The following is a 23,676-nucleotide window of genomic DNA, read 5'->3' as shown; positions in this document are numbered from 1 at the left end:
ATATTTGAAAGCGGCACTAACCATGTGCTCCCCACTGAGGTCCTGGACAACTTTGATTTGCTCGAAGTCGTAGGGCCCCTTGAAGCCATGCGCTGCCTTGAATTTCACCGGTCGTGTGTAGGGCATGCCTTCGTCGTCACTCGAGGAGGGGTCGTCCTGGTCGGTGTGGAAAACTGAACAAATGGAAAAGTGGAAACAGATCCACGGTCAGAGTCGATTCTTCACATACCTGCAGCAAAACTCTCTGGAGCCTTGGAAGCACAACCTGCAGCTAAGACACCCCCGACATTGGCTCTAAAGGCCATGATACCTATTGGCAATGAATAAATAAATGGTGTGCTTTTATAGAGTGCTTTTGGGATGCTTGCGGCACCTGTATGCCACCACTGTGCCATGGGCACGACTGCTCTGACAACAGCCTAAAGCAGAGCTTTCCTAACTTTTCATGTTGGTGACATGCTTTTGAGAAACGTCTCCTTTCGCGACATGGTAATTCAGTTTTACTATCAAACTGGAGGTTAAACCAACCCCCATAAGCGTTTCAAACAATATATACTGTATATACTCGAGTATAAGCCTAGTTTTTCAGCCCGTTTTTAGGACTGAAAAAAAAACCTCAGCTTATATTTGGGTGAGGGTCCTGGTGGGCTTATATTCAGGTTGGCTTATACTCAAGTATATATGGTATATTTATTTTTCTCTATTATTACTGGTATTCTTACATTTATTATTTTACTCTATTATTATTATTACATTTATTATTTTACTCTATTTATTATTACATTTATTATTTCACTCTATTATTATTAAAAGGATACATAAGCACATTTATCCATGCCAGCCAGATGACCTTGGAGGTGTCTATGGACAACGCCGGCTCTTTGGCTTAGAAATGGAGATGAGCACCAACCCCCAGAGTCGGACACGACTGGACTTTAACCTCAGGGGAAACCTTTACCTTTGCCTAAGCACATTTACATTGAAGAAGATGAAAATAATGATTTAAGGAAAGCATCACATGCTTCAGGGATGATCTGGGAAGGCTGGATGAAATGAACAGCAGTTGAGAAACTGGCTAAAAACGGGTCTGGAAGATATAGCTCTTTGGTAGCAGATAATGCTGTATTTTGGACCTCTTGTCCTGGATCTTGGCTCTGCTGCCCCTAGTCTGGAATTCAGGACCGTGACCCTGTTCCCGTAATTCTGTTCTGGGCCCAGTTGCATCCTGGATTTTTGGCGCTAAATTCTGGACTAACTTCCTGGCTCAGATTTATGGACTTGAGGACTTTACAGTGCATTTCCTGACTATCTGGCTTGACTGGAACTCTGACTTCAGTTTGAATTCATGAATGTTATTCAAAGAACTCTGATAAGTGACTATTGGACTGTAACTTTGGCTAAGTTTTTGTCTTTGCTCCTGATATACTTGGCTTATTTACATTAACGGGACTCTTGGCCTTGGCTTGTGTACGTTGTTACTCTGTGTGCTACAATTCTTGTTATTTTTGGCCAGACCTTTGCAAGACTGGAGACTTTAGTTTTCCTTATAAATAAACATGGTTTTGACTTATTTTGTGTTTGTCTGCCCTTGATACCAGGAAAGCCCCTTTGCAGAATCAGTGGATATAAGGTGTTGACTGTATACATTTCTTTTCTTTCTGCTCTTATTATTTCCCTTGATGTTTATTGATTTAACTATATTATTTGTGAAAGTTAATAATCAAGGAAACAAAAAACACTCCCAAGGGATACACAGTGAACCCTCCGCAGTGACTGTGGCAAGAGGCACAGGACCGCTATGAAAGTGGGAACAAAAATGAGTAAAAATTTATGCTTTTTTGTAGGAATTTCTAGGTCTAACCGAGAAAAGGTCTGACCACAGAATTGCACCACAGAACCCAGAGATTTCTAGACAGAATGATCCAATCAGGCAAAGGGGCCAGGCTGTGGCACAGGCTGGTGAGCAGCCAGCTGCAATAAATCACTCTGACCAAGAGGTCATGAGTTCGAGGCCAGCCCGTGGTGGGTGAGCGCACGACAATTAAAAATAAAAATAGCCCCTGCTTGTTGCTGACCTAACAACCCAAAAGATAGTTGCATCTATCAAGTAGGAAATCAAGGTACCACTATAAAGTGGGGAGGCTAATTTAACTAATTTACGACTCCATAAAAAAAAATCATCCAGGCACCATTGGAATGAGGAAGTGCCGTCGCAGTGGATGATGAAGCAGGTGCTCCCCCTGTGGCTGGAATCGAACATCCCCTCAGGAGAAGGTTAAATTGCCTCTGCGTCTGTCTCTATCTTTGTTCTATGTGTATATGGCTTTGAATGTTTGCCTTATATGTATACAATGTGATCCGCCCTGAGTCCCCTTCGGGGTGAGAAGGGTGGAATATAAATACTATAAATAAATAAAGGCAATCTTATGAATGTGGAGGGCTATGGCCACACTGGACGTTCCTCCCCAAATATAGGTCCCTGTTTCCGAACCTTCATCCCGGACGCTCTTCACTTTGTTGACTGCCCGCTCGCCGTACTCTTCAGCCAGGTGCCTCGCCCTCTTGACTGATTTACCAAGGAACTTTTTCAGCTGGGTCCTTTGGAAGGGAGAGAAGAAGCGGAAAAAGCTTTCCTTTGAAAGAGAACAGAGAGCAAGAGACACCTGACAGCTCCCATTCTGCCTGCGCGAGAGAGACAGCGCACATGGCTTGCGAGGAAACAGCTGCAATTCAGAGACAACCTTTATTTTTTTCCCTCCCTTCCTGCTTTTATGTTTTCCTGAAATATTTATATCCTGCTGTCCTGGAAAAATAGAAAGCAGGCAGCCAGAGGAGAGAGGAAAAGAGCGAAAGAAGATGGAGAAGGGAGGAGTAGAGCTATTCTACTGGCCCCTCTGGAGATTCCTGCTAATCATCATCATCATCATCATCATCATCATCATCACAAGCCTGAAAAAGTTACAGAAAATGAATATGTCAAACTACTTTGGGACTTCCGAATTCAGACAGACAAGAGTTTTGGAGCACAATACTCCTGGCCTCACAATCGTGTTAAAAAACAAAGTATGGATTGTTGATGTTGCAATCCCAGGGGACAGCAGGATTGAAGAGAAACAACTGGAAAAGCTGACACAATATGAGGATTTAAAGATCGAATTGCAAAGACTCTGGCACAAGCCAGTCAAGGTGGTCCCAGTGGTGATCAGCACACTGGGTGCAGTGCCTAAAGGCCTTGGCCAGTACCTGAAAACAATCCTGCACTTAAACACAATCGGCACTGACAAAATCCCCACTTGCCAAGTGCAGAAGGCCACCTTACTGAGATCTGCACACATTATTTGCTGATACATCCCACTGTCCTAGACACTTGGGAAGTGTCCGACGTATGATCCAATACAACAGCCAGCAGAGTGTCTGCTGTGGACTCATCTTGTTGTGTTTCAAATAATAATAATAATAATAATAATAATAATAATAATAATAATAATAATAATAATAATAACAGCACATTAGGTGCCATGCCAAAAGATCTCAGCCGGCATTTGGAAACAATAGACATTGTCAAAATCACGATCTGCCAACTGCAAAAAGCCACCCTATTGGGATCTGCACGCATCATCCGAAAATACATCACAGTCCTAGACACTTGGGAAGTGTTCGACTTGTGATTTTGTGATACGAAATCCAGCATATCTGTCTTGTTTGCTGTGTCATAATAAAATAATAATAATAATAATAATAATAATAATACTTTATTTATATACCACCCTATCTCCTCAAGGGACTCAGAGGTCAATGCTCTGAATGCTATCAAGGAGCAACTCTCCTGGTTTCCAGAGAAGTACCTTTCCTTTCAATCCTGCTTGGAAGTCATAGGGATTGAAATAAGGATGCTCTGCCACCGAATCTATGGATGCTTTCCCCTCAAGAAGCACACAAAACAAGAGCAGTAGGCTTTCTTACGTCTTTTGTTTCAAGCGCCCTCCATCCGTGTCGCTCTGCTGTGACTGCAACTTGTCTTCGTCGTCGGACTGCGCCCCTTCATTGCTGTGGGAAAGCAAGACAGCATTAAGTTATTCTTAAGGCATCAAATCCCATAGTCAATGCGATGCATGGATTCAGCCATCCAAACTGACAATGTTTTAAAAAATCCACCAGACTCCCAGGCAGAAGGTTCCCCTGCTGAAAAGCTCTGTTTACAGTCAGGAAAGTCCTTTCTTGTGTTTAGGCGAAATCGTCTTTCCTGCAATTTGGTCAGACCTCACCTGGAATACTGTGGCTTGGCTTCCATTGAGTCAGAGTCTCCAGGGCAGCAGAAAGGAAGCCCAATCCCTTTTCCTTAGGACAGCCTTTCAAATACCTAAACCTAGCTCTCATATCTCTTTCCTACCTGACGTATTCCTTCGTCCGTCTCATGATGTGCAGTGTCAGGGGGTTGATGCCAGTGGGTAGCTTCTCCTCGGCCAAACTCAGCGGAATCTCCTCTCCCGTGTCGAGGTTCTTGATCATGACGCTGGCCAGGATTTCCTTTGGGACCAAGGAAGACAACCGATACCAATCAGACACAAGAAAATACAAGCGCTCCATGGCCAGCCTTTGTAGTTTGGAATCTGGAGGAAGAAGGATCCTCCAGCACAGAAGACAAATGGGACATGAGCAAAAAGGCAAGTGGAAAATGGCTCTTATGATGGTATTGCATTTCAGTCTATCACATTATATATATAAAAGAGTAATGAAATTTCAACAAAACTACACATCCCAGAAACACTAAACTTGGCAGCACAACCCCTCATCCATGCCTCTACGTTCATACAACAAAAAGAAAAGAAAAATAAAGTTCCAATATCTATATCTATATCTATATAATATAAAAGAGTGATGGCATCATGGCAGCGGACAAAACAACAAAAGTAAACACCCCACAACCTCAAAAATTGACAGCACAACCCCTCATCCTTGCCTCTAGGTTGATACAACAAAAAGAAAAGAAAAATAAAGTCCTAATTAGAGGGAGAGGAATAATTGTTTTTATCCAATTGCTGCCAGTTAGAAAGCTAAGCTCCGCTCACTTGGTCTCCTAGCAACCCACTCAGCCCAGGGGACCCCTTACCTTAACTACCACCAATTCCTCAATACTTTATTGCCCATACCACCATACTTCGCCACAGCAACGCGTGGCCGGGCACAGCTAGTATATATATAAAAGGGTAATGAAATTTCGGCCTAGGACAAAACAACAAAACTATGCATCCCAGAAACACTAAACTTGGCAGCATAACCCCTCATCCACGCCTCTACATTCATACAACAAAAAGCTCCAGCTACTCCAGAAAACGGCCAGGCTTTGAGACTGCAAGGCTATTCACTGCTATTCCACCTGGCAAACAAAGGATTCCCATAAGCCACAGCAACGCGTGGCCGGGCAAAGCTAGTAACACTATGTAACACAGTTTTTGTTCCCGGGTTATTATGTCATTTTCTAATTATGAGTTATATGTCATTTTCTAAAAACATGAAAAGGTTTATCAAGCTGCAAAAACATTATTTCTGCAGGAGGGATATTCTGCAGCACATTTGGCTCTAGTTTTTCAATGAATATCTCATCGAGTCTCAACCAATTCACAATTGTGATGTTTCCAGAGTAGAACAATTACTTGCAAAGTAAGTACTGCACAATTAAACAAGAAAAACACTATCAAACCAGGAACAGAACAATTTTCAGATTTTGCTACCTAGTGTCATCTTTAGGGTAAAGGTAAAGGTTTTCCCCTAATCTCCATTTCTAAGCCGAAGAGCCGGCGTTGTCCATAAACATCTCCAAGGTCATGTGGCTGGCATGACTGCATGGAGCGCCATTACCTTCCCGCCGGAGCGGTACCTATGGATCTACTCACATTTGCATGTTTTCGACCTGCTAGGTTGGCAGAAGCTGGAGCTAACAGCAGGCGCTCACTTCGCTCCTGGTATTTGAACCTGGCACCTTTCGGTCTGTAAGTTCAGCAGCTCAGTGCTTTAACACACTTCGCCACCGGGGCTCCTAATATATTGTATATACATGTAATATTAATAATATTATGATGTAATACGATGTAATAATAATTATAATTCACTATTATAATTGTATATTTATATTACATGCAATATTACTAATAATATTGCAATATAGTCGTATAATATAATATGTTGTATGTATATATACTTGTAAACTGCCCTGAGTCCCCTTCGGGATGAGAAGGGTGGGATATAAATGTCGCAAATAAATAAATAAATATTGCATTTCAGTCTATCACATTGTAACACTATGTAACACAGTTTTTGTTCTGAGTTATAAATGTCATTTTCTAATTGGTTTTATCATAAAAACATGGAAAAGGTTTATTTCTGCAGGAGGGACATCCTGCAGCACATTTTGCTCTCGTTTTTCAATGAATATCTCGAGTCTCAACCAATTGACAATTGTGATGTTTCCAGAGAAGACCCATTACTTTCAAATTAAATACTGTACAATGTTTTAATCTATGCATTTGATTGTATGTATTTTATGGTGATATATTTCACTGTGTTGTGCCCCACCTCGAACCATGAGGAGAGGTGGGTAACAAATAACATTTATTATTATTATTTGAAACACAACAAGATGAGTCCACAGCAGACACTCTGCTGGCTGTTGAATTGGATCACACGTCGGACACTTTCCAAGTGTCTAGGACTGTGTGATGTATTTATTATTATTATTATTATTATTATTATTATTATTATTATTATTATTATTATTATTATTATCATCATCATCATCATCACCATCATCACAATTTCTCACTCTCAGTTCAGACTGGAAGGGGTTTTGGAGTGGCAAAATCAGCGTTTAGGGGCTACATAGAGTGTCATGCTTTTCAATTTCTGATCTAAGGGGATTACTACTACCACTAATACTACTACTACTACTACTACTACTATTCTAATACTATTACGACCATTTTCACTCTCAGTTCAGATTGGAAGGGGATTTGAGGTATCAAAATAGGAGTCCGGAGGCTACGTATAGCGTATGAATAATACTATTTCAACTTCTGGCCTAAGAGGAATTTAGTATTATTATTATTATCATCATCACCATCATCAATATCACTCAGTTCAGACTGGAAAGGGGCTCTGGGATGGCACAATCAGGGTTTCTAGGCTACATATAGTGTGCGGGTCATAGCTTTTAGTGTTATTATGATCATTTATATACCAATTCATGATTCCACACACATTCAAATAAGGTCCAGAAAGGAGAAAATGAAATAAACACACACATGGCTGGAGTGCCTTTCTTTATAAGAAAGGTTTGTGCCTGTAGAAGAGCGTCAAGGTTCTGACTTGGCGAAATGCAGCTTTCACTGCTTTTGATGCCTAGCACACACTTCCCCCAAACCTGGCCCACCAAGATGTTATACAGACAAGGATGAAACAAGAGCCACAGCTTCCAATTCCCCGCAAGGCTACCTCGTCGGTCAGCTCTCGTCCGGAGTTCGACCTGGGCCTCTGAGGACCAACCACTTCACTGGTGACTGTCTGTCCATCCGCGGGCTTCCCATTCTCCTGCAATGACAGACATTCACTTGCTTCAGCGTAGAACAAGGAAAGGGGACCATTACTATTTCATTAACAACCCGGTGCTGAAAACTGGGTCACGGCCCACGAAACACGCAATGGGGAGCCTTGCAGATACGACCGCCAGGCAAAGACAAAGGCAACTCTAGAGCCATTTGCGAGAGATGAGTGGCTGCAGGGAACACAGTGGGGTTGACTGCTGAGTAAACACAAAGGAGCATATATTCAAAAATTGAATAAAATTGTTTTTTGTGATACCTATATGTAGATAATGCTGACATCTATTTAATTTTTGGTCTCTAGAGAAGTCCTGTAGTTAGATTTTCCTGTAATGGTGTAAAATGACTGAATAGGATCAGTAATACCAATGGTTTAGACTTCATGTGTGCAGGTCAAACCTTTTTAGAAATATTTGTTAATATTAAGAGTCTCAAACTGCAAAATATGATAAAAAGATCAGTTTCTGGATAAAAATGAATTAGAAGTAAATATTTAGACAATGATATAATAGAGGACAGACCTGTGGCGAGTTTGAGAAACATACCAAATCTTCTATTGACCTAAAAGCACTAGAATATTAAACCCATTTAAAGCAGTTTGATATTTAATGGGGTAAAGTAGTAATCTCCAAGTGATACTAAACTGGGATCCTCAAAACTATGGCCCACAGTCCAAATCTGGCCCATCAAGGGCATTTATTTATTTATTTCCATCATTTCTATCCCGCCCTTCTCACCCAAAGGGACTCAGGGCGGCTTACAAAATTGGCAGAATTCGATGCCAATACACAACAATACAGAAGAATAAAAACATAAGCATAATTATCCAGCCTTCACTGTATAGTAGAGACTCTTCATCACCACTTCTTGCTCCTTAACTCTCCTTTCCTTTCAATTCCTCCCTCTATCTCCCTCTGGAACGGAAGTATCCTCTCTACTCCAATAAAGCGTGATTTGAACCTCAGACTGTGGGTCTGAACCCATTGGGTGACTTTAGGGAAGACAAAGGCAAACCCCCTTCGAGTAAGTCCGGACAAGGAAACTCTATAAGGCTGCTTCCCTTAGGGTCGCCCTGAGCCTGAAACGACTCAAAGGCAAACAAATACAACAAATTATTACAGTTCGCCCTCCCAACAGTCTGAAGTACCTCTGCGGTAAACCTTTCTCAAGGGAGATGTAGTGGTTCAAATCCTATGGAGTGTGACTCCAGGAAGTTAAAGGTAAAAGTTTCCCCTGACGTTAAGTCCAACTCTGGGGGTTGGTGCTCATCTCCATTTCTAAGCCGAAGAGCCGGCATTGTCCGTAGACACCTCCAAGGTCATGTGGCCGGCATGACGGCATGGAACGCCGTTACCTCCCCGCCGGAGCGGTACCTATTGATCTACTCACATTTGCATGTTTTCGAACTGCTAGGTTGGCAGAAGCTGGAGCTAACAGCGGGCGCTCACTCCGCTCCCGGGATTTGAACCTGGGACCTTTCGGTCTGCAAGTTCAGCAGCTCAGTGCTTTAACACACTGAGCCACCGGAGATTCCAGGAAACTAGAATTCAAATCCCTCTTCCACCACAGAAACGGGTGGCCTTGAGCAAGTCCCACTCTCTCAACCCCAGAGAAAGGCAATGCCAAACCTCCTCTGAAGGCATCTTTAAAGTCAGCCCCTCCCTGTTTACTTTCTGGGCTTACAAGATGTAAGAGCCCTTACAAGACATTGGGGGCCTCCGTGGGAAACCCCGGCATTTCCTCACCTGGGCAGTGACGATTTTGTCTCCGCTTGTGGCGCTGGCCAGGTCCAAGGAAGGCTGCGAGTCTTTGGCCATGGAGTCCACAGAGGCATGAGGGCTCAAGAGGCCCCCGGGAAAGGCCTCCCTCGAAACTGGGGAGGAAAAAAGAAATTACATCATACAGTATTTCTTCCATTGCACTGTGTAACATATTTTTGTTCCTAGGTTATTAATGTCATTTCCTAATTGGGTCTATCTCTGTGGGAGGGACATCTAGCAGCACTTTGTGTTCTAGTTTTTCAATGAGTACCTCACTGAGTCTCAAACAATTCAATATAGTTTGTGGCAGCCACAAAATACAATGTTTCTGTAGTAGAACTACTACAGTAGAGTCTCACTTATCCAACATAAACGGGCCGGCAAAAGCTTGGATAAGCGAATATCTTGGATAATAAGGAGGGATTAAGGAAAAGCCTATTAAACATCAAATTAGGTTATGATTTTTACAAATTAAGCACCAAAACATCACGTTTTACAACAAATTTGACAGAAAAAGTAGTTCAGTACGCAGTAATGTTATGTTGTAATGACTGTATTTATGAATTGAGCACCAAAATATCACAATATATTGAAAACATTGACTACAAAAATGGTTTGGATAATCCAGAAGCTTGGATAAGCGGGACTCTACTGTAGTTTGTTGCAGCCACAAAATACAATGTTTCTGTAGTAGAACTACTATTTTCAAAGTAAGGATCGCAAAATTAAACAGTTTCAAACCAGGAACAGAAATGTTTCAAATTTCGTTACATAGTGTTATAAATCCTGGGAGCGGAATGAGCGCCTGCTGTTAGCCCCAGCTCCTGCCAACATAGCAATTTGAAAACATGCCAATGTGAGTAGATCAATAGGTATCGCTCCGGCGGGAAGGTAACGGCGTTCCATGCAGCCATCCTGGCCACATGACCTTGGAGGTGTCTATGGACAACGCCGGCTCTTTGGCCTAGAAATTGAGAGGAGCACCAACCCCCAGAGTCGGTCACGACTGGACTTAACTTCAGGGGAAACCTTTACCTTTACCTAGTATTTTTTATCCTGTATTTTTTTCCTACATAAACACTTCTAAAAAAGGGGTGCGCCCTAGAATTGCAGGAGTATCTTATGTCTTTTTATTGCTGTTGAAATGAAATGTAATAAAGAGGCATCTTAACATCAATCGTGTTTTGCAGTGGAATACTTAGCTTTTCTTTGGGAAGTCATACTTCTCTACTGAAGTCCTAACAGCAACATGTATCCACCCCCACTGAGGTGTGATGCAAACATGTATCCGCCTCCACTGAGACATAAAGCAGACAGAATGCAAAATGGGAGTCCTGAGTCTAAACATGTATATCTTTTGGGCAACTGCAATTTCAACTGCAAAGAAACAACCATCTCCTGCTAACCAAATATATGTTTGTAGTGGCATGTATTATTAATTATTATTATTATTATTTAATAGCGACATTTATATCCCACCCTTCTCATCCCGAAGGGGATTCAGGGCGGTTTACAAGTATATATATATATACAATATATTATATTATATGACTATATTGCAATATTATTAGTAATATTGCATGTAATATAAATATACAATTATAATAGTGAATTATAATTATTATTACATTGTACTATATCATAATATTATTATTAATATTACATGTATATACAATATATTATACTATTAAAAGGTAAATGTAAAGGTTTCCCCTGACGTTAAGTCCAGTCATGTCTGACTCTGGGGGTTGGTGCTCATCTCCATTTCTAAGCCGAAGAACCGGCGTTGTCCGTAGACACCTCCAAGGTCATGTGGCCAGCATGACTGCATGGAGTGCCGTTACCTTCCCGCCAGAGCGGTACCTATTGATCTACTCACATTGGCATGTTTCGAACTGCTAGGTTGGCAGAAGCTGGAGCAACAGTGGACGCTCACTCCGCTCCTGGGATTTGAACCTGGGACCTTTCCATCTGCAAGTTCAGCAGCTCAGTGCTTTAACACACTGCGCCACCGGGGCTCCTCATTATAATATTAGTATAGTATAATATTACAGTAGAGTCTCACGTATCCAAGCCTCGCTTATCCAAGCTTCTGGATAATCCAAGCCATTTTTGTAGTCAATGTTTTCAATATATCGTGATATTTTGGTGCTAAATTCGTAAATACAGTAATTACAACATAACATTACTGCGTATTGAACTACTTTTTCTGTCAAATTTGTTGTATAACATGATGTTTTGGTGCTTAATTTGTAAAACCATAACCTAATTTGATGTTTAGTAGGCTTTTCCTCAATCCGTCCTTATAATCCAAGATATTAGCTTATCCAAGCTTCTACCAGCCCGTTTAGCTTGGATAAGTAAGACTCTACTGTATTATATATTATTATATCATTAAATTGATACAGAAGACATGGTAGAAAATGTCTTCCTGGCCCCGCCTTCTTGGCAGTTCAAAGACATGGTTCATTACATGAATGCTCATGAATATCACTTGTTCAAAGGGTTGACTTCTAATAAGATCATGCTTTTCTTGACTAGTGATTTTCAAAAGGTGGTCTCCACATTTTCATGGACATTCACATTAGCCAAACGGATATGACACTATTTTTTCTTTTTCAATAAGTTTATGATTGCCATTTATTTCCAAAGGGATATCTGCCCAGAGATTGGGTGCAGCTATTTCCAATACTCTATAGAAGTGACAATATAATAGGACATGCTGGTGAAAAGCAACTTGCCTTCCAGCCCGGGGCTCGTCTGGGTCTCGATCTCCAGCTCGCTTTTCTTCTTTCTGGGCGGTGGGGCCGGCCGAGAGGGGGGCGGGGGCCTGGGGGGTGGGCCGCCAGCTGGAGGAGGGGGCCTGGCTGGGAGGGTCTTCTTCGTGCTGGCCACAATGTCGGGCTCCATGCTCAGTTGCCGCGGGGGTTTGCTGGGCGGTACCTCCTCCTCCTCATAATCATCACCAGCAGAGAGGTCCTTGATGGGAGAGAGCTCTGTTGAGGCCAAAATGTCCACTGGGTGCCCTTCTGCCTCATCGTCTCCATCCGCCTTTGGCCCACGGGCCTCGCCTGAAATTTCTGTTGGAACCTCGGAGCCTTCTTCATACTCCGGTGTATCACTTACAAGAGGTGGCAAGGCTGTCCCTGGCTCCGTCTCGTCCTCGACGGGGGCTTCACTCAAAGGTGCTTCCCGGTCCTCTGGCAATGTGGCTTCGGCAACCAACAGTTCGGGGATATTCTGGAGAAGGTCGGCTCCGGAAATCCACAGATTCGCCTGCGAAGATGGGTCCGTCGGCTCCTGTCCAGGTACGGCCAAAGGGTCGTCCTCGAGCGGGTTCACTTTCTGGCTTTCTTCTATGATGGTGTCAATTATCTGAGTGGGAAAAAGGTATGTTAACAGACTGCAAGTCAACACAGAAGACTACGGTGAAGGAGATCAAACCCACTTCTCGACTTTCCCAATTTTGGGAGAAAGGGTAAAAATTTAATGTAGACACAATCTGGAAGGTGTCCAGTGAGGGGCTGACAAAACGGTCAAAGGTCTGGAAACTATGAATCCCTCTGGGGGAGCTGGGAGTTAGAGCCTGGAAAAGAGAATCTCTAGGGATGACAGGAAAGCCATATTTGAAAATAATATTATAATGTAATACTAATAATACTACAATATAGTAATATTAATTATATATTATATATTAAACTAGCTGTGCCCGGCCACGCGTTGCTGTGGCATTGTCTGGTGGTGTCTGTATTTTATAGGCAGTGTGGAAGAGGCCTAACTTTGCCTGTCCCCTGGGTTGAGTGGGTTGCTAGGAGACCAAGTAGGCAGAGCTTAGCCTTCTAACTAGCAGCAATTGGATAAAAACAATTATTCCTCTCCCTCTAATTAGGACTTTATTTTTCTTTTCTTTTTGTTGTATCAACCTAGAGGCATGAATGAGGGGTTGTGCTGTCAATTTTTGAGGTTGTGCGGTGTTTAGTTTTGTTGTTTTGTCGGTCGCCAGGATTTCATCACTCTTTTATATATATAGAAGGTAATATTATTAATATTACCGTATAATGATATAGTACAATATTGTAATTTAATGCTTATATTGTGCTATGCTAATAATATATTGCATGTACATTTGATTTGTAAGCCGCTCTGAGTCCCCTTTAGGGTGAGAAGAGCGGGATATAAATGTAGTAAATAAATAAATATTGGGATGGTCAAGTTGGCCAAAATATGAGGAACTAATAAAGAAACAGGATTCAGAGCATATATTAAAAACACAACAAGAGATAAAAATAAAGTATCCAAACATATCATGGCTACAGTATGGCCAACTTAAGGAACTCTTTAAAAAAGACAAAACTATGGGTTTTATGGAAAATAATAACAGATGGGATAGAATCTTTAATACAGAAAGAAAAACAATATCGAAAATATATAAAATACTACTGGAATGGGATACGGAAACTGAAATAATTAAAGATTGCATGATTAAATGGGCGACAAATATTGGGAGATCGATACAATTGGAAGAATGGGAGGCATGCTGGGGTAGGAAATTAAAATTTACATATTCATATGACTTAAAGGAAAACTGGACGAAGATGTTCTACAGATGGCATATAACACCAAAAAGATTAGGACTAATAAACAAAAGTATGAGTTCAAAATGCTGGAAATGTAGAGAGGAAGAGGGTTCATACTTCCACATTTGGTGGACATGTAAAAGAGCAAAAGAATTCTGGACAAAAATCCATGAGAGTACACAAATCATTTTGGATAAAAAGTTTAACAAAACACCTGAAATATACCTATTAGACATTTCAAACTTCCCCCCAGGTTCAAATGAAGAAAAGATAATAACATATTTAACAACGGCAGCTAGAATTATATATGGGAGATTTTGGAGACAAAAAGAAATTCCTAATAAAACAGATTGGCTAAATAAAATTTTAGAAATAAAAAATATGGACAGATTAACCTTTTTAATGTCTAAACAACAGGGAAAACCAAGAAAAGAAACAAATTGGCAACAAGTGGAGAACTACATAAATAAGAAGGAGAAAGGAAAAACGAATAAAAAAGAGGTCATACATTTAGATATACACACACACAAAAGGAAAAAGATTGGATGAAGAAGGAGAAAGAAGTATGAGCAGAAGACCAACCCCACCGGATGACCTGGAAGTCCTATTTTAATTAATTTTTTTTCTTTTTTTATTTTTATTTTATTTTATTTCTTCTTTTTCTTTTCCTCCATCCCTGTCTTCCCTCTATCTGCCCCCTCACTTTTACCCCTATTTTTCTCTTTTTATTCTTTATTTTCCCCAATGCTATTTTATCATATATATGGAAACTTCTAATAAAGATTTATATTTAAAAATAAATAAATAAATATTTAAATATTTCAAAAGATGCCATCTTGAAGATAGAGCTGGCTTTTTTTCCAGAGCTTAAATGTTCAACTACACTATAGAGTTAATACAGTTTGACACCACTTTAACTGCCATGGCTCAGTGTCGTGGAGTCATGATTTCACAATGTCTTTAACCTTCTTTGTCTAAGAGAGTTGGGGTCTCGCCAAGCTACAACTCCCAGAACTGGAAGCTAATTTATGCTTTCAGATATACTGCCACGGTTTTGGGGAAAATATCTCTCACAGATTTCTTTGTGCATCCGTACTGGGAAGCTGCACCATACAATAGCTTATGCGTGATGATGAAGAATCCACCCAAAATGTGAGAGGGCTTTTTGCGTTTAAAACCCAAGCTCAAGGATTTTCCGCAATGCGTATTACACACCTCTTTAGGGTCATCTTGCTTCACCTCTGGCGTTGCCGCCTCACTCTCTGCTGTTTGTGGACCACTGGGCAGCTCCTAGAAATAATAAGTAAACCTCTTTCAAAAGGCATAAATTAAAAACTAGTCACAAAGCAACAGAAAGGAAACAGCGCAGCTGTGGGGCTTTGAGGGGATTCTATAGCTTGCAGGCCACATATTCCCCAATGCTATACAAGGTCTGGCCTGCAGCTCCCATCAACCCAATCAGACATGGCATTTGGCGTCAATGGGCCCAATAGACTACCCAATCCACAATGATCAGGACTGGAGGAAAAGCCACAGCTTCATATGGACAAGAATCTGTCCCTTTCCAGTTCTGCACCTCTTTCGCCAACCAATATTTTTGCCAGGTCAAAATCACGTTACTTTGCATTTCATTCCCAGTTTGATTTCCCACCTTTGACCAGGTGGGAAGTGCCTTGAATACTGCATTTCTGATTTTAAGATGCACTGCCTTCTCCCCCAAATAAAACCTCTCTAAAAAATGAATTGCGCCTTAGAATTGAAAGTACTTTTTTATATATACAGTAGTCTCACTTATCCAACATAAACGGGCAGGCAGAATGTTGGATAAGAGAATATGTTGGATAATAAGGAGGCATTAAGGAAAAGCCTATTAAACATCAAATTAGGTTATGTGATGACTCATGGGCCATGTAGTCCCGTTCCTAGTGCTGTTGTGAATGATGAAGAGGAAAACTTGGGTTTTCCACCATTTCAGCCAGAAAAGGAACTATCCCAGCCAGAAATTGAGCCTTTGCACCTGCAGGAGGCTTGTCTTCCAGAAATCTGCCAAACAAGCCCTGAGTCGAGTTCTCCCCCTTTTTCGCGCCGTAATTATTATCTCCAGCAAAAAGGAGTGCAACAAGCTAATCGCAGGAGTTTGAGAATTGCAGCAAAGCATTCAGATGATTAAGCCTGCTGCCATGAGAAATTTTAGGGAGTCATACATCTGGACACAGAGATTGACTTTCGTTTCTGATTCCCCAGAGAAGTGTTCTCTGGTGGGAAAACGAGGCCTATTTAGGTTCCTTGCTCCCGAAGGAATCTTGCGGAGTCAATTCGTCAGCTACCGGAGCAGCGTGTGTGGACAGCTACTCCTGCTCTCAAGCCTTTGTTCCTGTTCCAAGCCTTCGTTCTCAGCCTCGTTTTCTCCCCGGATCTTGCCTTGTTTCCCGGACCTCGCCAAGTAATTACCACGGATCTTGTTCTTGCTCCTCGTTTCCTTGTTGCCTTGAATCAAGCTTTGTGTGCCAAGAATCAAGTTATTTCCTAGCCTTGCTCAAGTTCATGGACTAAAGGACCTTGTCATCTCCCCTCACTTGCTTGGCAAGTGAGTGTTTCGGTTATTGGATTACAACTTTGGACCTTAATATTTCATATTGGACATTGCTTTTTTGGACTAATTTTGACCTTTTCTGAAAGGTCTACTTCTGGACTATTTCCTATACTTGTTTTTATTAACTTTATATATTTCCTTAATAAAGATATTAGATAGATTCTGGCCTCTGTGTATGGTTATTGGTGCTCTGCAGCCTGGGTCGTGACAGTTTGACTCCGCCACCCTAAGCACCAATTAACCTAGGCCAGAATGTCTACCGGAGCCGGACCGGGGGCCCAACCACTCAGTTACACCATCGACAAGGATGAAGTGGACCGCATCCGTGATAAGCTCAATGCGCAGGAGGGAGAAATAAGGGGATTGAAGGAACGCGGAATCCGTCTCCCGGCCCTGGCGCTGCCAACCAAGTTTACTGGAGAAGCTTCTAAGGTTCATGTTTTCCGTCGCCAATGCCAGGCTTATCTAGAGGCCCGTAATGCCGAGTTTCCCCAAGAAGACATCAAGGTGGCGTGGATCTACAGTCTCCTAGACGGGCCAGCGGCCAACTGGGCGATGGCACTGTTCGACCAAGACTCCCCACATCTAAGATCAGCGCAACAATTCTTGGATCACATTAAGGCGACTTGGGGGATTGAGGACAATTTGGAGGCAGCCGGCCACAAACTCCGGCGCCTCTCCCAAGGGGACAGACCCATGTCCCAGTACATAGCCGAGTTCCGAGTGCTGGCCCATAACACCGGATGGAACGATATAGCCCTCAGAGGACAATTTCGGGAGGGTCTCAACATCGAGATGCTGGAGGAAATCTCCAAGGTGGATCCTCCACACTCTCTTGAAGCACTCATTGATCAATGTTTACGAGCTGAAGTCATGATTGCCAACAGAAGACAATGGATCCGAGGCCAGAGCGGTAGGACCGGAGCGAGACCTCCCGCTCCCACCGGCGTCCAGCCGCGCCCAGTGTGGAGACCCCCGCCACCAGCCCCATACCCCAGAGGAAGCGAGGAGGTGCCGATGCAGTTGGGCAATGTGCGTCCCAGATTAGATGCCGCTGAGAAGGCCCGTCGCCAACGCCTAAATCTCTGTTGGTACTGCGGAAACGGGGGCCACTTTGCCAGAGAGTGTCCAGCCAAAGGGAAGCCCGCCGCTCGTCTGGCGGCGGCGTCCTCCACGGAGACGAAGACGTCTGAGGCGGCTGGCGCACAGCCGGCGGGGGAAGCCAGCGACCGGGCGTAGAGAGGCTCGCCAACCCGGTCAAAAAACCCACTCAAGAGCCGCCAACCGGGGTCCTATTTCTTCTAGTGGTCACCTTGTGGTCAGTAAAAAAAGGACCCGTCATGGTCCATGCCATGATAGACTCAGGAGCCACAAACAACTTCATCGACAGAGAGTATGCCGACTCTCTGGGATTACAATATCACGACTTCAAGAACGCCCGTGTGGTGCAAGCCATCGATGGCCGCCCCCTCAAGACAGGTCCAGTAAGCCAGTGGTCGGAACCCACCAGAATGTGGATAAGGGAACACATGGAAGAGATTTCCTTCTTTGTTACCGAGGTTCCCCACTTCCCTGTGATTTTGGGAATTCCATGGCTGACACTCCACGACCCAAGCATCTCCTGGTCCAACAGAGAACTGCAGTTTGCTTCAAAATATTGCCAAAACCATTGCCTTGTAGCCAAGGTATGCCATGCCACAGACGCTGAACCCATCATCACCTTGCCCAAGAAGTACTCAGAATATTGGGATGTATTCAATGAAAAAGAAGCCGAGAGACTACCCCCACATAGACCTTATGACTGTGCCATTGACTTGGTGGAGGGGGCCCCGATTCCGCGAGGACACCTCTACTCCCTGACTGAACCAGAGCAAGAAGCTCTCAGGGAGTTCTTAGAGACAAACCTCCGCAAGGGGTTTATCAGACCCTCTCAATCCCCAGCCGCTTCCCCAGTGATGTTTGTGAAAAAGAAGTCAGGGGACCTACGCTTGGTGGTGGACTATAGAGCATTGAACAATATCACTAAACGAAACCGGTATCCCCTGCCTTTGATCTCAGACCTCTTAGACCGGCTTCGAGGGGCTAAAGTTTACACCAAACTGGATCTTCGAGGAGCTTATAATCTAGTTCGCATCAGGGAAGGGGACGAGTGGAAGACTGCCTTCCAGACAAAATTCGGTTTATTCGAAACCCTGGTTATGAATTTCGGTTTATGTGGAGCTCCCGCAACGTTCCAGCATTTTGTCAACGATATCTTTCAGGATTATCTAGATCGGTTCCTGATTATCTACCTGGACGATTTTTTGGTGTTTTCTAGATCACAATCAGAACATGAGAATCACGTCAGAATGGTGTTACAACGATTGCGGGACCACGGACTTTATGCCAAGTTGGAAAAATGCGCTTTTGATCTACAAGAGGTAGATTTCCTGGGATATCGTGTCTCGCCACTAGGGCTCACCATGGACCCGGCAAAGGTCACAGCAGTATTGGAATGGCGGGCGCCAACCAACAAGAAAGAGGTGCAACGATTCTTGGGGTTCGCGAACTACTACCGCAAGTTCATTCCAGACTTTGCCCGCTGGTCTGACCCAATCACCAGCTGCATCCGTGGGAAACAGCCTTTCCGCTGGACAGATCAAGCAGAGAAAGGGTTCCAGCAACTAAAGAAATTATTCACGTCCCAGCCAATCCTTCAGCATCCAGATCCTGAAACCCCTTTTGTCGTGCAGGCGGACGCCTCCGATGTGGCGATTGGGGCTGTACTCCTACAACCAGTGGGAGATCATCTCCATCCTTGTGCCTTTTATTCCCGTCAATTGACTGCACCAGAGAGAAATTACACTATTTGGGAAAAAGAACTTTTGGCCATAAAGGCAGCCTTTGAAACTTGGAGACATTGGTTAGAAGGGGCCAAATATCCCATTGAAGTCCATACTGATCATCGGAATCTAGAGCATCTAAGAACTGCCCGCAAGCTAAATCAGAGGCAACAACGCTGGGCTTTATTCTTTGAACATTTTAACTTCCAAATTCATTATGTAACCCCAGCCCAGACCAAGCAAGCAGATGCCCTGTCACGGAAACCGGAATACGCTGCAGGGCGCAAGGAGACCTTTGAGTCCCAGCTGCTACAACCCGAGAACTTTGCCACGCTCACAGTGGGAAACACCAAATCCACTCCCATTGAATCAACTCCCTCTACTCCAGGCCCCCTTTGTGCTCAGGAAATCAGGGCTAGTCAGCAAGCAGATGCTTGGGCACAAGACCAACTTCGCCAAGGGCTACGTTTTCCCTTTTCGCTCAAGGATGGGCTACTTTGCTATAGAAATCATGTTTACATCCCCCCAGGACCGGGCAGGGAAAAAGCACTTCGTCTGTGTCATGACTGCAAGCCAGCAGGGCATTTCGGACTATTCAAAACCATGCATTTGATCCTAAGAGACTTCTGGTGGCCCAAGATCCGCAAGGATGTGGAGAAATATGTCAACACCTGCCCAGTATGCCAGCGCTCCAAGACAAGAAGGGAAAGACCCTCAGGGCTTCTGCATCCCCTCCCTACCCCATCCCACCCATGGGAAATAATCTCTGCGGATTTTATCACTGATCTACCACCTTCCTGCGGATTCACCACGATCCTAGTGGTGGTGGACCTTTTTACCAAGTTAGCCCATTTCATTCCCTGTGATGGCCTTCCCACGGCCAAAGAGACTGCAGATCTATTCCTTCAACATGTTTTCAGATTACATGGATTGCCCAAGAGTTTGGTCACAGACCGTGGGTCCCAATTCACCTCTCGGTTCTGGAAAGCACTACAAAAACTATTGGGCATAGACTCTCGTTTATCTTCGGCTCACCATCCCCAAACGGATGGGCAAACTGAGCGCACCAATGCCACTTTGGAACAATACCTTCGCTGTTATGTGAACTACCAGCAGGACAATTGGGTTTCCCTGTTACCGCTGTCAGAGTTTGCCTACAACAATGGGGTCCAGGCTTCAACTAAAGAAACCCCGTTCTTTGCAAACTACGGCTTCCATCCACGTTTCTTTCCTCCTGTCATTGAAACCTCAGAAGTTCCCGCAGCAGAGGACTGGCTGCAGGAACTCACAGCGGTGCAACAACTTTTGCTCCAGCAACTGGACCAAGCCAAGGAGGACTATAAACGCCACGCTGACAAACATCGCCAGCCGGGCCCCGAAATCAAGGTAGGAGACCGGGTTCTTCTGTCCACTCGCTTTTTGCCCTCCCATCGCCCTTGCCGGAAATTAGATGCCCGTTTCATTGGGCCCTACCCAGTGGTGGCGCAACTTAACCCCGTGACTTTCAAACTCCAACTTCCGCGCTCTATGCGCATTCATCCAGTGTTTCATCGCTCTCTGCTCCTTCCGGCGGAAGGTGTGCGCCCTGATGCAGACCGGCCGGCCCCCACTCCTGTTTTGGTGGATGGGGAGGAGGAATTCGAGGTTCAGGACATTTTGGATTCTCGCTTTCACCGCCGCCGCCTACAATATCTCATTGACTGGGTGGGTTTTGGCCCCGAGGAACGTTCTTGGGAAGACGCTTCCACAGTCCATGCCCCCGATTTAACCCGCCGCTTCCATCTGACCTATCCCGCCAAGCCGCGGCCTCGGGCCTCGGGGAGAGAGTCCCAGTTTGAGAGGGGGCTTGAGGAGGGGGATAGTGTGATGACTCATGGGCCATGTAGTCCCGTTCCTAGTGCTGTTGTGAATGATGAAGAGGAAAACTTGGGTTTTCCACCATTTCAGCCAGAAAAGGAACTATCCCAGCCAGAAATTGAGCCTTTGCACCTGCAGGAGGCTTGTCTTCCAGAAATCTGCCAAACAAGCCCTGAGTCGAGTTCTCCCCCTTTTTCGCGCCGTAATTATTATCTCCAGCAAAAAGGAGTGCAACAAGCTAATCGCAGGAGTTTGAGAATTGCAGCAAAGCATTCAGATGATTAAGCCTGCTGCCATGAGAAATTTTAGGGAGTCATACATCTGGACACAGAGATTGACTTTCGTTTCTGATTCCCCAGAGAAGTGTTCTCTGGTGGGAAAACGAGGCCTATTTAGGTTCCTTGCTCCCGAAGGAATCTTGCGGAGTCAATTCGTCAGCTACCGGAGCAGCGTGTGTGGACAGCTACTCCTGCTCTCAAGCCTTTGTTCCTGTTCCAAGCCTTCGTTCTCAGCCTCGTTTTCTCCCCGGATCTTGCCTTGTTTCCCGGACCTCGCCAAGTAATTACCACGGATCTTGTTCTTGCTCCTCGTTTCCTTGTTGCCTTGAATCAAGCTTTGTGTGCCAAGAATCAAGTTATTTCCTAGCCTTGCTCAAGTTCATGGACTAAAGGACCTTGTCATCTCCCCTCACTTGCTTGGCAAGTGAGTGTTTCGGTTATTGGATTACAACTTTGGACCTTAATATTTCATATTGGACATTGCTTTTTTGGACTAATTTTGACCTTTCCTGAAAGGTCTACTTCTGGACTATTTCCTATACTTGTTTTTATTAACTTTATATATTTCCTTAATAAAGATATTAGATAGATTCTGGCCTCTGTGTATGGTTATTGGTGCTCTGCAGCCTGGGTCGTGACAGGTTATGATTTTACTAATTAAGCACCAAAACATCAGGTTATACCACAAATTTGGCAGAAAAAGTAGTTCAATACGCAGTCATGTTATGTTGTAATGACTGTATTTACGAATTTACTCGGGGTGGAGTGAGCGCCCGCTGTTAGCTCCAGCTTCTGCCAACCTAGCAGTTCAAAAACATGCAAATGTGAGTAGATCAATAGGTACCGCTCCGGCGGGAAGGTAATAATAATAATATAATAATTTTATTTTATTCTATTATTATTTTTATTACATTTATTATTTTACTGTATTATTATTGGAAGGATATGTAACCACATTGACACTGAAGATGGTTAGAATAATGGCTCAATCAGATTTGGACAGTCTTATCTTAAATAACAGTTTTATGTAAATATTCAAAAACATTTAACCGGGTGATGCCTCAATTAATGTAAATTTACTGGTATCTATTTTTATTTTGAAATTAACCAGTAGCTGCAGCATTTCCCACCCTCAGTTTATACTTGAGTCAATATGTTTTCCCAGTTTATTGTGGTAAAATTAGGTGCCTCGACTTATATTCGGGTCGGCTCATATTCAAGTATATACGGTACGTAGATAAGAGTGTCAATTCCATGCTCCAAGGCACATCTTCTGTTGCTGGTGCAGCATTAAGGCAAAAGCAAAGCCACCTTGAGAGGAGGAGTGCACAGCATCTCGGTCAGCCCTTGTATGCAAGCAGACCTGGGCCTTTCTCCTCCCAGCCCTTCCCTTCCGATGCCGACCACCTCCTGCCCTACTTAATGGGAGAGTTTCGGCTGTGGCTGTGCTCGTTCATTCGCGGAGACAGCATGATAATTATGCCTCGCGTGGGAAGCACCAGTGGCGCTGCCTCCGCAGGCTAACTTTAGCCCTCCGCTTCCATGTAATCTCAGGCTTTTGGAAGCAAAACGCTCTACCTTTGGGGAGCAGGAAAGCGAGGAGAAAGAAAGAGCGATGCAATTAAAGACAGTCGAAGAGAAGCTAGAGTCTGCTCAAGTTATGACAGCCATTGAGTCCAAGAGCCACGCTGGCGGTAATGTGGCTCCCGAAAGGAATTTCAAGGGGGAATAAAAGGGATTTTGTAAAGTGTAGACACTGATTTTTTTTTTCGTGTCAGGAGCAACTTGAGTTGCTTCTGGAGTGAGAGAATTGGCCGTCTGCAAGGACTGTTGCCCAGGGGACATTGCCCGGATGTTTTGATGTTTTTACCATCCTTGTGGGCTTCTCTCATGTCCCCGCATGGAGCTGGAGCTGATAGAGGGAGCTCATCCGCACTCTCCCCGGGTGGGATTCGAACCTGGCAGCTTTCAGGTCAGCAACCCAACCTTCAAGTCACTTAGTCCACTACGCCATCTGGGGGCTCCTTAGACACTGAATAGGACCCAGAGAGGGAAAAACAGTCCCCAGAAACACAGATCTTTCTTATATCCTAAAGCAGTGGTTCCCAAACTTATTTGGCCTGCCGCCCCCTTTCCAGAAAGAATATTACTCAGCATGCCCTGGAAAGGGGGCGTGGCTTAGAGGAGTGGGCGT

The 23,676-nt window shown here is 43.9% G+C and overlaps 1 protein-coding gene across 3 annotated transcripts in view; it reads right to left on the bottom strand.

Annotated features, from left to right (window-relative positions):
• The window catches only part of wdr44 (WD repeat domain 44), a 52,617-nt gene that overhangs the window by 18,512 nt on the left and 10,429 nt on the right, over window positions 1-23,676 (bottom strand). For 2 of the 3 annotated variants that reach the window (XM_062963915.1, XM_003226709.4), the window contains 8 exons: window positions 15,148-15,222; window positions 12,097-12,730; window positions 9,341-9,468; window positions 7,489-7,584; window positions 4,391-4,527; window positions 3,964-4,047; window positions 2,492-2,598; window positions 22-173 (listed from right to left, as the gene is read on the bottom strand). In XM_062963915.1, coding sequence (XP_062819985.1) covers window positions 22-173; window positions 2,492-2,598; window positions 3,964-4,047; window positions 4,391-4,527; window positions 7,489-7,584; window positions 9,341-9,468; window positions 12,097-12,730; window positions 15,148-15,222 — 1,413 coding nt within the window. The remainder of the gene's footprint in view (window positions 1-21; window positions 174-2,491; window positions 2,599-3,963; window positions 4,048-4,390; window positions 4,528-7,488; window positions 7,585-9,340; window positions 9,469-12,096; window positions 12,731-15,147; window positions 15,223-23,676) is intronic. The other variant, XM_062963916.1, reaches the window with a different exon arrangement.

This window comes from Anolis carolinensis, unplaced genomic scaffold (genome assembly GCF_035594765.1).
Source record: "Anolis carolinensis isolate JA03-04 unplaced genomic scaffold, rAnoCar3.1.pri scaffold_12, whole genome shotgun sequence".
NCBI classification, from domain to species: domain Eukaryota; kingdom Metazoa; phylum Chordata; class Lepidosauria; order Squamata; family Dactyloidae; genus Anolis; species Anolis carolinensis.
This window is presented reverse-complemented; position numbering and strand designations above follow the sequence as displayed.